Genomic DNA, 17,818 nt, shown 5'->3' on the forward strand with positions numbered 1-17,818 from the left:
GCGTGGTATACTATGGGCTAGTCGGAGAGGAGACCCGTGTGCAATAGTGAGCTGGCGATGGATTACGCGTGATGACCCGGCTGAGTTTGTTGTGGGCTCTTCTCAGACTTGGGCGCGTTTGTAACCATCGTAGCTTTAGTTTTAAGTAACGTAATTAATTATCACCACTATATCGTACAAATTTAACAATTTCGACCATCAAAAAGAGTAGAATTATTGTACCTACTTTGAATAAATGATTTTGACTTTGACTTTGATAATGAATTTTGAGTGAAACGGGCCTAAAATTTATAATTATAATACATAGCTACAAACAGGCGGACGTTTTGAAAGCTCTTGGCTCAGAATACCAAAACTATAGGACTTTGTTTGCGGTGACATCGATCGACAGTTACAAGAAAGCTTTGTCCTTAAAATATTGCTTGAAATTGTATTTACTCGGATACCTTTATTATAATGTAGTCTTATAAGTAATAAAGCCGGCATATTAACAAATTTAACGGCCCTCTTCTCCATAAAAGAATTTGTTTGTGACATCTCTAAATATAAAAATTCTTTTCGTACAAATTGTTTGCGGAATATTATGTTATGAAAGTTTGCTCAGAAAATACATAAAATTAGCACTCTTTTAGCTCGGCTCGACTTCCTCAAACATAAGTACTTGTGTATGAAAAGTTAGTGGAATAAAAAACCCGGAATGTACCTACTGCTTATTTGTCGCTTTAACTTTATTTAATTACTTGCACCCACGACTTTATCCGTTTCATGTGATGTGTTATGCATTACATAAACGTTCCTCGTGGAAATATGATGTTGGGAATCACTTAAAAGTTTAGGAGCTTTATGCAAATACAGTAAATATTTCAAACACGGACTGATACTTTGTTTTTAACCCCCGACCCAAAAAGAGGGGTGTTATAAATTTGACGTGTGTATCTGTGTATCTGTCTGTGGCATCGTAGCTCCTAAACGACTGGACCGATTTTAATTTAAGTAGTTTTTTTCGTTTGAAAGGTGGCTTGATCGAGAGTGTTCTTAGCTATAATCGAAGAAAATCTGTTCAGCCGTTTGAAAGTTATCAGCTTTTTTCTAGTTTTCTTATAGAGGTTTTTGTGTCGGGGGTTTTTTAAATTTTAAGTTATATACTAGGATTTGTATAATAAGATTTGATTTTTACTATAAAACTACTTAATATTTTTATTGTAATAGTTATTTCCGGAAGTTATGATTGCACGGAGTAAAATCTGGGAGTGATGTTACCGCACTTTGGACTTGGATGGTCGTAAAATAATGTTTACGGACAGGTGTAGGATGATAATATTATTATATTGTGGCAAAAAAACCGCGGAAGCTGAAATTTTTCATAATATTATGTTCGTTTTCATAATAAACGTCAGTAGAAGCTATTAAACACGCACGTGTAGGTACGCAAATAAAGTCGGAAATTGTTTTGTTCGTCACTTATTCAATTATTGCCTTTTCTCTAGAGAGAGAAATTAGTTTAGAAATAATACTATGTACCTACCTATAATAGTTCAGTATTAATACATCATCATCATAGTGATTAACCCACCGCCGACTCACTACCGAGTATGTCTCCTCTCAGAATGAGAAGGGTCATAGTCCACCACGCTGGCCAAGTGACGATTGGCAAACTTCACACACCTTTGAGAACATTATGAAGAACTCTCAGGCATGAACTTTCCTCACGATGTAAGACCAAGTCAAAAAAAAATTAAATAACTACCTACCTACTTTATGTTTTTTATATTTAGGTAGATACGTATTAAGTTTTAATAGAAAGTTTCTATTTAGAATTTCATATAGAATATTTTCTAGCGTTTTTGCAATATTTTCGCTCGATACAGTAAAGATAGGCCATTGGCTTATTTTCGTATTTTTATAAACCCGTATAAAATATAATATGATACGATAATGTTCTACATTAATGAGGTCACATCAACACCTTTGTCCATTAAGATGTTGTTGAATCATTTATTGAGGTGGGAAACATTTTAGATTTCGACTCGATGAGAAATTTGCACAGTTTCAAATTTCTGTAATGCGATGAAAGTAAAAGTGGACCGAAAATATTTTTAAAAACTATGAACCATTTAAACATAATATGATGGACGCTGAAAGGCATTTGGGTCATACGATGTTATCTATGAACACACGAGATATTTCAAAAGTTATGATTGTTAATGTATTTTATGTATACAGACACTATAGCTTCTAAATTCTGTTTTTGACGAGTGCTAAAAATAAGTTACCTAGCAGATGTTTTAAATATTGTATTAGAAGTTAAAACTAAAAGCAAAGTAATGATTGTGATTTGTTTAGAGTAACTCACATTAATATCGCATAACTTTTGTTGATGGATTTATTTTAATACATTAGTGAGGGAAATATTAATATCAATCAAATTTATATCGGTTCGGGAATGTTGACTCGCGAACAAGATAAAGATGAAAACTAAAACCCGAAACATTCCTAAATATTAGAGTAAAATTGTTTTTCTGTCGCTTGGTTAATTTTGTTGTACATTTATATTCATGAGCTCAGAATTTTCTCCTCTTTTATTTGACATCATACTCGATACCATAGCAAAAAAAGTTTTTTTGGAGACCCCCTTTTTTTGACGTAACGTACGTTAGGTCAATTTTTTCGTATAAAATATAGCCTATGTCACCCGGACCTTTACAACGAATCAATTGACACCTCATTCATCAAAATCGGCCCAGTAGTTTGTCTAAACTACTGGGCCGATTTTTTCGATTTGGGTCTACGGTGGAATACACAGAATCTGGATACAAACAGACATACATAAGTACATACATACATAGACTGCTAAAATCATTACCCTTCCTTTGCCGCAGTTGGGTAAAAATAAATAGAGTATCGGTTTTGCTCACCGGACTTGCCAACGCGGGAGCTGCCAATGACGGCGATGCGCACGCGCGGAGGGCTCGCGCGTTCGTCCCTCATGGCTGGGTTCAGGTCTGCTGTAACAAACACAAAGTAAAGGTAGAATCTCGTCTCTTCTAGTGCCATCTCCTACCGGAGGTTGGCATTGATTAACGTTAGCTGGATTTTGTTCTCCGCTGGCCTAAACAGTGACCTTGTACTCATGTTGAACCACTGGCGAAGATTCTTAAGCCAGGATATTCGTCTACGTACAGGTCTACGTTCGCCTTTTATCTTGTCCTGTATTATAAGCTGTAGCAGGTCACATTTCGAGTTGCGCATTATATGGCCCAGATATTCGAGCTGAGTCCTTTGCACGCATTTGAGTACCTAACTCAGTAAAGGTAGAATATTATATAATAATACCTAGTAGATGATGACTTGAAACTCGTGGATATAGGTTATTTAAAAATCTCGCGGGAACTCTTTGATTTTCTGGAATAAAAAGTAGCCTATTTGCATTAATTCAGGGTATAAGGGTAAGTACCTATCTCCATTCTAATTTCCAGCCCAATCGGTTCAGTCATTGTGTTGTGAAGGAATGACCAACATGCAAACGTTCACATTAATGATAGGTATTACTTAGTAGGATAGGCTGTAATTGATCAATAATTAAAAAGTATAACACAGCACGATGGGATGCAGTAAATAGAATTTTATAAAAGTTGAAGACAAAAGGCCAAATTATCATGAGCGAAGCGGGCGCTATTTAATATACACTGGAAGGCTTGGGTCATTATTATTTCGTTATATATTATATGTAATACTAATCTATAAGAGTCAGATCTTATAGATAAGTATTAACTATTTGTAAGAAATAAAATTATATTTGTAGACGCGTAGGCATAGAGTTCTACTTATTCATCTCAATTTCTATTTTCTTAATGTATTTTTGTAACTCGCAGTCATTGTTTAATATTAGTTTTGCCCTTTCTGACAACCAATTATTTTAAGAAAACATACGGCCGTAAAACCACAAAATTTCGTTTGATTGTCTTGAACCTCTTCCAAGTACTAAATCTAAAAGCAGCGGGATAAACTAAATGTTCTTAGTTCCATTCATTAGGTAGATAGTTCTCACTCTTCGATGACGTGACGTCTACCCACTTGCGTGCACACTGCATACGAGTCGTACAAAAAAATACGTCAAAATACCGTTATGAATTTATGACTGTACACAGGAATTTTTGAAAATACACTTCATATTACTCTACTGAGGTCTACTTTATAGGGAGAACGGCATACATTAGATACGTATCTCAAGTTACTATGGACAGTAGGTAAGTAACTACGCGGTTTAACACTTTGAACTTCTGGACATTTATGTCAGACAGTTTCTTCCTTTAAAACATATAAATACAGATTACTTTAACGGTACAGTAGTATTTAAATCCGTAGTACCTAGTATCTACCTATGTAACTATGTATTTAGAAAAGAATTGCAGTAAAAGATGTAAATAAATCTAATTCAAGACTGCGAAAAAGAGATATTTTTGTAACAACTCCACTAAATGTAAACGCATTCTTATTTTCAGCTGTACCTAGGTTTTCAGTTCAGTAAATCTAAAACACTATCGATTTCAAATATCTAATAGATACTAAAGAAAGGATAAAGCGAAACGTGATTTAGATCAGCTTATGCAAATGCCGTTGATTTTTTAGAAAAATCTTTACAAATCTTAGTTAGGTAGTAGATACCTACTGACAGGGGATTGGTGGATACAGCCTAGAAGTAGCACGCTAGCGTAGAAAATACCTATTCATTGTATGGAATATGGATCTAGTTTTCAAGAAGCAATAGAGTTAGTTGCTTTTTGTGAATGAAAACATGATTTGTTGACGTCGTGCGTCGATATCGTCGCGCTTTCTGTGGGTCCAAGCTTTTTATTCACAAAAATCTCACTAACATCGCAATGGGGTTTGGTGGATATTAATAGCATGGCGGTGCTTTACGTCAGCACTTGTCTCCCAAACGGTTGAATAACCGTAGACGAGTTTGCAAGTGACATCGTAAACAATGACGTAGGTAATGAAATCTAAAGCGTAAGTAAATAGAATATTATTCCATATTTATCTGAGATTTATCCTTAACGAATTGTGCAAGCAAGCACGTAATTTTCATAAGAATATTACGTATACCATCAGTTGTGTATGTCGATTAAATATAAGGTCTGTTATTGGGTTAGGACCTATAATGATTGTGTTTAGATACCACACCCGTCCCAGGCGGGCCCGAATTTTGGGGCAAAGTGTCAAGCGCCTAATTCCTTTTCATTCCTCTGTCGGGACTTTCGACAGAAGATACTTTTTGCCCGTAAAGTCCAAGAATTTCCTCGGTTTTTGAAAAACCTAAGTCCACGCGAGAAAGCGGCGACAGTCTTTTTGGAAGACGATTTGGAGCATTCCGGGCACGTCCCTCTAACATTTTGAAGTTATGTGCATTTGAAAAATGTATCACAATTCTTTAATGGTGAAGGAAAACAACGTGAGGAAACCTCCATGCCTGAGAGTTCTCCATAATGTTCTCAAAAGTGTTCGAATTCTACCCATCCGCATTTGGCCAGCACGGCGGACTATGGCCAAAACCCTTCTCATTCTGAGAGGAGATCCGTCTCAGTAGTGGACCGGTGATGGGTTGATCATAATGATGATGATGATATCAAAGGGAACGAAGTCGCGGGTATCATCTACTAAATTATATTTTAAGCTTTTTTTATTCGAATAAATCAAATTCCTTTCGCTCACTCGATTATTGTTGGCACGCGAGTGGCATGCGAGCAATGCACGACGACACGGACGTTGCAATAATTGAAAGTCGATGTAGGTAGGTACTAATACCTACTTAATTTCAGTTGTAAGTCTGGTTATGGTTTTTACGTGATTTTTATTGACAGGCACTTGACGGGTTTTATCACTAAAACTTTTGAAAGACGAAATAAATTTTTCATTGAATTTATATTTTTAACTTTGATCGAGGAAGAGTAGGTAGAGCCAGTGGCAAAACGTGTGGCAACTTTTTTTTCAATCGTGTAAAATCTTCTTTTGTGTAAAAAAAGGAAAAGATCCATATCCTACTTATATTATATTTCAAAACGGAAGTATCTGTTACCTTTTCACAGCCCAACTGTTCAACCAACTTGGCGAAAGGTACAGTAGCAGTATTAGGGCAGTAGTTTGCATTCTTTATAGGCTACTCTTTAGGAAGCCAGATAATAATCAGAGTTTCCACGGGATTTTCAAAGGCCCATCTGTTTATCCGATTTTGACGAATTGAAATTTGATTCCAACGGGACTTTAAAAAATCTGTATTCACACAGACGAGGTCACGAGCGTCATCTAAAAAAATTATACCTACATCATATTATAGTATCTAATTGAGATGATACAATCCGAAACGTAGAACGCAATACGAAACTACGATGTCCGTCCCGTAGATAACATATTTAATACCTATTGCAATAAATTTTCTGGTTTATTATTGTAGACATTTCATTTAAAACCCGGGGAACTTGATCGACTGAACTGCCGTGTGCCTCCGCCGGCAGTAAGGCTGCCTTTCCACCAGAGATGTACTACGTTGCTAAGCTACGGATAGGTGTCAAACCCACCAATAGGATCGCTTGATTTTTATAGCATAGCTTAGCTAAGCTCTGGTGGAATGGGGTTCGTCGAAGCTAAGTTTTTACCCGACTGCGCAAAGCAGAGGAGTGGTTATTTATACATACTAGTTGAACCAAGCGATTCGAGCTAAGGACTCGAGCTAAGGATAAGAACTAGTTGTAGCTATGGGAAGTATTTTTTTAAATTTATAATCTTGCGCTTGGCTGCAATCATATCTGATGGCAAGTGATGATGCCTTCTAAGATGAAGATGCCTATTCACTCTTGACTTGATGGTGCCCATATCAAAATGGAGGGAAAAACTAATGCAGCACAGCCAATGAATGACTAAGTATAAGTACTTTAGCTCGCAATGTGCATCGTCATCGCACAAATCCCTCGGCGAAACGCGTAGATCTTCATAACATATCATACCCGCTCTGGTACAGTAGCTTTGTTGTAAATACTTAGTCACATAGTTTCGCAGCTTCCCTTTAATCTCGCTCACGACTAATCTACATCGCACATCTCTGGTGGATAGGCAGCCTTACCGTCGCGACGATGTCAAGCTTTTATTTATGGTCGGCGCCAACGAATAAAATTATATCCACTCTTGTAAAAAAACGCCGGATGCTGCCAAGCTTTTGCTTTTGACGCAGCAGCAGAAAGTTAAATGCTTGGCTAAATGTGCAAGAAAGGTGCAAATCGATATGCAAAAACTTTTAGAATGTTTCATTTTTTTGTTTTTGTTATTGCGTGACTCTTTGATAGAAATTTTTGTTTTGAATAGCTTTGCCAAGAGGCTAACGGCCAAATATTGAAACGTATGTACGCAATATATAATAATTATTAATGTTACATTATAATATTAGCTGTAGGGACGTAAATAAATTAAGAGCCTTCCAAAACTCGTTAAAATTAAGTGACTGTTTTTGGATACATTTTGGTGTAGGTATGTATGGGCAAAATGACAAAAATCTGTGAAATATTTGAAAGGAGTGCATTTAAATAACGGAAGTTCATCTATTAATTATTTTTCAATAATGTAGTATGAACTTGTATGAAGTGAAAAAAAAAAACTTGGGTTAGTAGCACTTTATGCAAATGGAGTCTGATTCCTATTTGATTTATTTACCAGTCAAATTAAATGAAATTTAGCAGACACATTCTATAAATTAAAAGCTGTATCTATGGTTTTGTTCAATTTCCATAAAAAAAAGTTTCAAAAAAATGCTCAAAGATTTATTTTTCAATTCAATATGGAGAGCATTTCAGCACTGAGCGACATTTCAGTGATGGGCTGTAGCTGTAAGTCGCCAAAAGTCGGACTCCTTTTCAAATAAATCTACCCAAATAATGAATAACCATTCAGCAATCATTATTATTTAGTCAGCTAATAATGTTGAACGTGTACAGGATACGTTCGTTTCACTGCCAAAAGCCAGAACGTCTTTCAAAACTACGTAGTTGATTATCAAGTAAATAGCTCAAAGTCTTTTACATAATGAATCATAATGATAGCTCCTGTAACAGGCACGTGGATTGAAGGACCACCCGTAGAGATGTTTATGCTTGTAACAGGTCTACATTGCTTCCAGACAACTTATAGGTGAAGGTTACCCAGTAGGTGCTATTTTCTAACATATCTTATTGCTCACACAACACACAATATACACACAATAAATAAATAAATAAATAAATATAGCTATTAGAAAAAATGAATTTATCTATAAATTTTTTATGTAGCAGTACCTTAGAGCAAGAGGAGCTTTCAATTAGGTAAATACATATAAACAACAATACAACAACTACTTACCTAATTATTTATTTTTTACAATATCTCTCGTTATTCTCTTGTATTTCGGTTTACAAATAAAGTGCAAAAAAATTGTAATTTTATTTTAAGCTTTGTTCAAAGCTTAAAATAAAATTAACCACTGTTGGAAAATCAGGTACCATGGTTGCTCCAAATATCTAATACATAGGTTTCACGTTCCATCTAATAATAATTTCAATAAAAGAGCGTATCAACTATCAACATTACTTTATTGCTTTTAGAAATTTTGGTGAAAATTTTGAGAAAATATTATATCAAACTTGCGATGCAAAAGGTTAAACGTAGGCGTAGATTTTTTTTATTAAAGGGCGGTTTGTACTTAACAATTATGTTCCTCACGGTTAGATGAGTCGAGGCGTGGGACGTGAGTAGATCTCTCGCATCGAAATATAAATTCACATTTCAAACATTGAACTTGAAAATATGTACGTGGTTTGTAATTGTAACGTGTTTCTATTTAATTACATGTAGTAAATGATATTTATATAATTAAATATAATGTAAAAAAATAATATATACTTAGGTACATAGTACCTAGGCTTCTTAGGCGTCTAATAAAATGAAGTCTTAAAACTAATGCATTTGGGTTACACACAAAGCTATCTCTTCTACTCTCGTCCGTTTAGTATATTCTGTCTTACTCATCAGTGGGAACGGATTTTAAACGCCATATACCTGCCTAATAATGAACGTTACATAATCAATGATATTAATTACCTATTTATGATCATTGTGTGTCATTTTGTACGCATCCCATCAATGTTTTTTTTAAATTTTAACCATAGTTCGTATATGGTTTGGACACTAAAACCTTTGTTAGATATACATAAAATAAGGCGGTTTGAGGTTTTGAAAAAGTCCCGTGGAAACTTTAATTTTCCGAGATTTGTGTCTTAGAAACTGGCGTATTCTAAAGTGTTCTATTATATCTGACTTAGCTGACCCTCACTTCTTCAAAATCAGTAAAAAGCTAACAGAGAGTCCGACTGACACTACGACATTAGTATGGATTTATTAGTCCGTGTCTAACTGCCCGCAATTGTGTATACAGTTATTAAATAGCTTGCCTGCCCATACCACTTTGTTTTCAGGTACAGGAGATATTTTAACTGATTTGGAATATCAAGATATGTAGTTTGAATCATTTTCGAATCGACCGTACATAGGAAATCGAGTGGTATTACTTAGCTATTGTTTGTTTAAGCCCCTTACCAGCAGAGCATCATTTGTAATCTGATTCTCTTTACAAATCTAAAAATAGATCTTTACAAATTACATTATCAACAAGCGATTTCCAATCAACTGAACATGAAACAAATTTTATATTGTCTCCGAGTTATACAATAACAATGTTAAGTCCTTGTTTACATGTTATTGATTTTGCCTAAAGACCTCAATTGGTTTGCTGTGTCACGAAGGTTTTGGCCTTCAAATAAAGGCGCCTATTCCCACAGACTCAAGTGTACAAGCCGAACTCAAGGTTCAGGAGCCAAGTTTCGGAGATTCCTTTGACATTGATAGAAAGAGGCCTTGATGGGCACTTCCTTGTTTACATTATTAAATGGTACTTTAAATAAATCAATAATAGCTAGTAGGTAAGATTAATTGATTAGATAATTAATACGCTCAAGACCGTATTATATCACAAGTCACAACGAACAAAATAATAGTCTTATAATGTGTGTTACCTACTTATTACTCGATTGCCACAGACCAGAAATAGGATATTAAGATTTATTATTACATAATTTTAGTTAGATAAGTGGTATTTTTTACTATACAACATCCGGTGTCCCAAAACTGGATTTCATCTTTCGCGGTGTCGTTAGCCGGGTTTATATAAAAGATCAAAGACTTTGTTGCTCTTGCGGATACTTTCAGTCAGAGATATATCGTTCAAAGATCACAATGAAAGTAATAAACCTACTGAACGAGATTTGAAGAACACCTAAGGAGGAAACGGTAAATATTTGTTTTACGTAAGTATACCACACTTGGTAAGCCATAAACTGGTTGCTAAAATAATAAACTTTTTTTTACTACAATACAACTTCAACCAGCACAAGTGTAAATTAAAAATTTATAACACCCCCGACGATCCAAAGTATCTGAGTTTTCCAAAACATCATTTTCAAATAAATAATTATGTATTTAGGCAACGTCCACCTTGACAGCTTGACATTTGTCAATTGACATAATATTATGAACCTAACGGTTATCTAACCTTCTTTTCTACAAGAAAACTAGAAAAGAGCTGATAACTCTTAAACGGCTGAACCAATTTTTTTAGATTATAGCTAAGAACACTCTCGATCAAGCCACCTTTCAAACAAAAAAAACTAAATTAAAATCGGTTCATTCGTTTAGGCGCTACGATGCCACAGACAGATACACAGATACACAGATACACAGATACACACGTCAAACTTATAACACCCCTCTTTTTGGGTCGGGGGTTAAAAACAGTTATGAACACATATTTTTCGTAAAAATAAAAATGTTTGTGCAATTTTACTATAAAAATGTTCAAAACATTTTAATGGGGGGTGTCTGACTAATGAGGACAATCTCACATTTTGGTACATTTTTCGCGACACATTCTTTAGATAATGATAATATATTTGATGAGTAAAATATTTATACATCAGACAAAAAACTTTAATTAATATGTCCACCAATACATATATAAGTATACATAATTATATATAGAACGGGTAAAACTCAGGTTATTTGTCCGAGTATCGTGTATTGGTTTGAAACTATTCGGGCACCGCGCCGGTCCGGACCGCGGGTGATCGATTCTTGAATCGCTGAATTATTATCTATGAATGAATAAATTTAAAAGTTTAACTTGTGCACATTTTGCATGATAGAATGCACTTTATAGGATTATGAATTTCGCATTTGAACCCAACTATAATAAACTGCCGACCCCTGCTTTAAGAGGTAATAATATAGGAATTTGAAAATGTAGTCCACGCGGATGAATCGCAGACATAAATAATTAATATCGAATATGTATTTAAAAAGCCTTCAGTGATTAGTTTTTAGCCTGAGGAAGATGGTGCAAAAGATTTACCTACCTATTTCAAGTATTTTGAAATTATTTGTTTCGTTAGCGACATTCTTGGCGGGCATTTACATGTGTGATATGAAAATAAATAATGTCAATAATCATCAATATCATATCATTCAATGCTTATTGACGCTAATTATTTTCATCCAAATGCATCGTTGTGTTGGATTAGCAGGCATGTTGATTGTGGACCGATTTATATTTAGTCCACGAGGTGAACGCCTTCTGGAACTTGGAGCCACAGTTCGGCCATTATCTACTAGCCAACTATTTATGAGTCTCATTTGACATGGCCATTTATCTTTTGTCAAAATAATATTTTCCGAATATTGTCTCGTTGTCAAATTACGGAGGAATGTCGATTTTTATTCGACAAGCATCTGTAAAATATCAATAATCCTTTGTAAAATATGAGGTCTATGTAAACTATCTTTGTATAAATATTTCAAACTACCACACGTAAACTGATACAGCTATTACTGAATGTCTAATTGATCTTGTATTTATTTATCTAAGTTCTAACTGTATCGTAGTCTTCATCGTCGTCATCAATCGATAGGCGTCTAGGGACTTCCACATGTTATGGTCTTATACCGCTAATCCAGTGGCTCCCTGGTGTACTCGTTTGGTGTAGTTTATCCATCTAGTAGAAGGTCTACAAATGCTCCGCTTGATAGTCCATTCCAGTATCTTGCGACCCTACCGTCTATCGGTTCATCGAACTATGTGGTCTGCTTATTGCCACTTCAGCTTCGCAACCCGTTGAGCTATATCGGTTACTTTGGTTCTTCTACGGATCTCCTCATTTCTGACTTGATCACGTAGTGAAGATCCGAGCATAGCTGTCTTTATCTCTCGCTGAGTAACTCTGAGTTTTCTTAAGAGGTTATGCGCCGAATCCAACTCGACTGGGCAGCGTTTGTGAATCTTTGAGATATCTTCTCGTCCAAAACTCCTTATTACCTTAAGACTGAAGTCTATGAACATTGCATGTTGCCAGTGTTATAGATCCGAGACATGATCTCACATGAATATTCCTATGTACTTAATTATTTGTAAGCTACTGAGGTCCTTGCTCTGTCCGGTGTTAATTTTTTTTTTTCTCTATTGAATGATTGACGTAGTTTGTTTAGACAGTTAAAAAATCAGAGTTTAAATCTGTTACTACACAGTGTTATCTGCGTTACGAGTACATTCATTCATCGCTTACGAAACTTTTAAACAGAACAGAATAGTTGAAGGTCCTTTATCAAATTATTCCATTCCTAAAATATTTTTACTTCTGGCATTTAGAGGTTTGTATACATAATTCATCAAGGCATTCATTCATTTCTCGTTGCTTACACCGACTAATTATATACTATGATCCATCAGTTGCAACATTTCAAAATATTCCGTTATCGGAATATTTTTTTAAGAAAACCCTTCAGTAACTGTGAAGGGCTCGTGAACTTGAGTGAATATTTGTATGATTGAGATGAAAACGAAATAGGTGAACTTGAATAGATTGTGGAAATTTTTACATCAAAGGGGAGGGGGGTTTGTTACCAGACTTTGTAGTAAACTTGACCTAGTTGTTAGCCCAACAATAAGATCCAACGCAGTCATGAAAATTGCACAATGTTTTGGCTGACTCATATGAGGTTAAGCGTGTAAAATTAGGCTAATGAGAATTTTCAAACGGAACACTGTGTCTACATCAGTTCAGTTGTCCTTAGCCTGTATGAAACTAATTGACAGCGTAACAAAAACGAAAATTTACTCGGTAGCAAACAGAGGGTTGGACTTCACACTGGTATATTGTGAGGTGACGGCAATACTTTCAAATTATTCTTGGCGTGCTTTAAACAAACGTATTTTAGTTATTATTTGAATATTAAGCGATCAAGCTCTTATAATCTCTCTATTCGAAAATATAGTAGATAGAATGGAGAGCCTCAATCGCTCAAAGGTCAAAGGAACGGACTAAAATCCAAAAGCTCGGCGGCGCGGCGCGGTCGGTTCAAATTCAACCCGATGCACTGTTGTCGTACCAATTCCTAGCACTAGGAAAGAGAAATATTAGTGATAGAAATCCAGTGAGCTTCGTTTGTATGAAGAGCACTGGGGAGCGCGCTAGGGAAACTTCTCTTCAGAATTCTATATTCATATTGTATAGAAAACATACTACTGCACGTATTTTCTATAGCAATAAACCCAGCAATTCAAATTAAATCTAGAATAGGTTTATATAATCGCTAAATCTGCGGGTTATTTATTATTTTAAACACACATACATCAATTCACCTGAAATTTAACCACATTGTATAGTAGAATCAGATGTAAATAAACTAAAATCTTGAACACGAAATAAACTGCCAACACGTTTCCCGCTCAGCGCCCGACGTCCGGTCACATGGCAGGGAATTATCAATTTCGCTTGTCATGAATAATATTCTGGTTTGTAAATTACACAAAACATTGTGTGGGATTACGTAAATTTTGCGTTAGGTAAAATTGGCCGCTATTCCAGGTATATTTATTTATTTAACTTAAAAAAATAAATTGTTACAAAAAGTACATATTATACCTAGCAGTATCTACTTACTATGTACTTACTATACATCTATGGTAAAGTGCGTTTTAAAATCAAAATGATACGGCATCTCAGTACCGTACTCATTTACAGAGTTAGAATTAAGTAATTAATAATAATTAATTATTGTTGTAAAATCACAATTAATTGTACATATTTATTGTAATAATTATTTTTAAATACTTATTATATCATAGAAACGAGGCCATGTAGAGCCAACTTAACTGAAATAGTAAATTAAATATTATATTTATAAATATGTACCTAATAATTTCAGTTCTGTGATTATTATAAATGATAAAACAATAAGTAACTGCCGATGAATAATAACGATAGATAATATTAATTTTCTTTCTGAAATTAAATCTGATATTTAATTGGATTTGATAATACCTACAATATGAAATTGAATACGATTGAAATTGTATCGGTAATGAAACTAGTAAGTAATTAAAAGTTAATAGCCCGTTGATAAAATCTCGGCTGTCGGAAATGTAATACATTTATCTAATAACTATGAGTGAACGAACATTTGGAATTAACCCAAAAAATTGCGAATATAAAAACTTGATAACTAATGGGTAGGCCCCGGAGATTGTTCAATTCAGATAAAGTTCGTTTTTCCTCGACATTTTTATTTAGGTAACAAATCTTACACAGTACGAAATTTTCCGAACGACTTACGATAATAATATTTTGATGTACAAATCATTATACGACTGTGTACTATGTACCTACCTACCTACTAAACATCTGATGTAAAATGTGAATCATTCATGAGTTAGGATGTGTGATAAAAGTAAAAAATATATATCTAATCTGTTTTTGATGATTTATTAAAGACTAGCTGATGCCCACAGCTTCGCCCGCGTGGATTTAGGTTGCTAAAAATCCCGTGGGAACTTTTGATTTCCCAGGCCTATCCGTCATAGCCCGACCCCGGGTGTTTCTGTACCTCGTAAAAACATTCTCATTAAAAACTCTCACTCAGGCATTTCGTTAAATCCTTAAAACGCATATAGCTGTAGGATGTACAGATGCTGTGAAAATCACACTGTTCAAGGCATACTGTACATGTACATCCTTATACTCAGCAAGCCTGTGGGTTCACTACACGCAAAGGGCTTACAATGCTCTGCGAGTCCAATACAATAATGCGTTCAGGATTCTGTTGCGGCAACCTCGGTTCTGCAGTGCATCGGCTATGTTTACCAAGGCGCGGACAGACGGCTTTGATGCCGTCTGGCGCAGGAAAACAGCCTCACTATTGTGCAGAGTCCGTGGAAGCAGCAACAGCATCCTGCGTATGATTAGTGATAAGGCGGATGGTCCTCTGCTGGGGAAACTCATGCAGAGGACTAAATCCCTTTTAGTAATTAAGTACTAACATAGTTTTTAAGTTTTTTTTTTATTGTTACTAACTACTTAGTGTTTAAGTACTAACATAGTTTCTAAGTTTGTATTGTTACTAACTACTTAGTGTTTAAGTACTAACATAATTTTTAAGGTTTTTGTTACTAACACTAATGGATCTGTGTTGTCCGATTATTAAATAAATAAATAAAATAAATAAATAGCTCCTAATTCAGTTTAGATTATTAGAACCAGGACCTCCCAAATTGGAGGCCAACATCTTAACCACAAGGCACTATCACCTTCATCTATGAATACTATGATCTGTTTGCCCCCGTTCGATCAATTAACAGATGATTTGATATTTTATGTAATCATAATAACGAAGGTTGTCTAAATAAGCATGATTTTGCTTTCATAACTTTCTGGCATTTGTTTTCTTAAGTCTCTGTGCCTTTGTTAATTTTATTATTTAACCCGGTTAAATGTATAATTTTGAAATTGGTTGAGGTCATATTTATTTGTTAATTTGTTATTATTTTAGGTAAAGGAAAAGTTGCAATATTTTTTGTAGATTTTGTATGATTTAAAGAAATAACTTTGAAATTTAATATCTATTTTACCAGTATACCCCATCACTAGCATAACATCTGTTCTATGCTTCACGAGGAGTAGGTATACCTAAATTCCGGTAAAATCAGTTTTTTTTTGAAAAATGCACCTAACTTTTGGATTATTACAGAGAATCCCGGGCGACTGTAGCTATTATACTAGTATAAACAAGGGTAAGAAATACCATCGATTAGTCCAAAAATTTTGTAAAAGCGAAGAGTTTTTATGTTTTTAAGCACCTTGGAAGTCAAGTCCTGATACGGGAATATATGTAGTAGGTCGTAACGTAGCTGGTATGACTGATATATATACGGTTAGTAATGACTCGTATAGCGCTGGCATGTCTTGTTCTAGTGCCACCGCAGCGAATGTGTTAAAAAACACAAAATACCTATTATGTTACAAAGTTCATACCATGCCGTCCATTCTCACATTGGATGATACCGCCATATATTTAGTATAATAGGTACCTGTAATACATAATATGATATACTTACAAATATTATCTGTACCTATCATCACATTGCGGAAAATTTATGGGAAGGATAGAGTTAGCGCTAATGGAAATGAGTGGTCTCGTAACCACGGATAACTTTGTATGTCTGGTTTGTTTATATTTTCGCCTAGGATATAATAAATAAGTGGTAGTATAAGGCCTGGAATAGGCTACCTTACCTATTCATTCTGCGAAAGTCAAACCTATTGCCGACCATTGACTAAGTATAACCACAGAATAAAATGTAATAATGCTACGGTACCTACTAACTATTAATTTATTCACATATTCAAAATATGACTATTTTATAGAGTCAGATACTCAGATATACTTGACATGAGTAGTATACAGCATTCCTACTCAACATTGTAACAAAATATTTCATTGATATCATTGAACTAATAATATTGATTTGGAATTATTATGGTATGGTATATTTATAGTTAGATAGTGATCTTTTATACCTATGTGCATTGATATAATATTCGAATCTCCGTGTACTAATCTATGATATGCCTCTAAAGTCAAATTTTTGTTGCATGCATCAAAAACAGAAGAAAGTAAAATGGATATTTACCACAAAATAGTTAAAATCAATATCTTATTATTTACTATTTCTACTCTATTATCTACTCTAAGTATAAGACTATCAAAAATATAAAGTCTACACTTAGATTTCAAATAAAATACACATGTATAGTTGTATACTAGAGCTAAATTACGAGCTTACCTGTAATTTCAACAAAACTGCGACCGAGCTTTCAGCTTTAGGCAAACGCAAGCCAGCACTTGTGTAAACAGTCTCAACACAAAACACTATAAACAATAGTTTTAGTTCATTAGATTTTCTACACCTCCTCTGTGTATAAAACGATGTACGAAAGATTGATTAGATGAAACGTGGATTAAACCGCACTCCGCACGTGATAAAGCAAGCGACGAGAGTGAGCGTCTGTAAACGACTGGGCGGCGCGGGCGTACTTCGTTCTTATATACGTATCGTAACTAGCCACATCTGCCCGCCTTCCGAACAGTTTTCATACACAAAAATACCGGAGGAATCTGGAGCCCAATTTTCTCTGTCACTACCTTACCCGACACAATGAGAGCGTTGATCTCCGTGCTTGGAGAGACAGCTGACCAGATTCTTTCAATCTGACTCCAATGACCGACTTTTTATAAGCCGCCCTGATTCTCTGGAGTAGTAGGGTGCCTTATATGGTAAGACAGGACTTGTATGTACTTTCAAGATCAAATTGATGATAAACCTACATTCTGCCGTACCTACCTACCCTATTATTAA

The 17,818-nt window shown here is 34.9% G+C and overlaps 1 protein-coding gene across 3 annotated transcripts in view; it reads right to left on the reverse strand.

Annotated features, from left to right (window-relative positions):
- LOC123864335 (ras-related and estrogen-regulated growth inhibitor-like protein) overlaps positions 1-17,469 on the reverse strand; it is a 30,376-nt gene extending 12,907 nt beyond the window's left edge. For 2 of the 3 annotated variants that reach the window (XR_006795756.1, XM_045904692.1), the window contains exons 1-2: positions 17,246-17,469; positions 2,916-3,005 (exon numbers count right to left, since the gene is read on the reverse strand). Coding sequence is in view for 2 of the 3 variants with exons in the window: in XM_045904692.1 (XP_045760648.1) it covers positions 2,916-2,988 (73 nt within the window). In the remaining variant the exon portion in view is untranslated. The remainder of the gene's footprint in view (positions 1-2,915; positions 3,006-17,245) is intronic. The other variant, XM_045904705.1, reaches the window with a different exon arrangement.
- Positions 17,470-17,818: the final 349 nt, after the last annotated feature.

The sequence above is a fragment of the Maniola jurtina genome, chromosome 1 (assembly GCF_905333055.1).
Source record: "Maniola jurtina chromosome 1, ilManJurt1.1, whole genome shotgun sequence".
In the NCBI taxonomy this organism is placed as follows: domain Eukaryota; kingdom Metazoa; phylum Arthropoda; class Insecta; order Lepidoptera; family Nymphalidae; genus Maniola; species Maniola jurtina.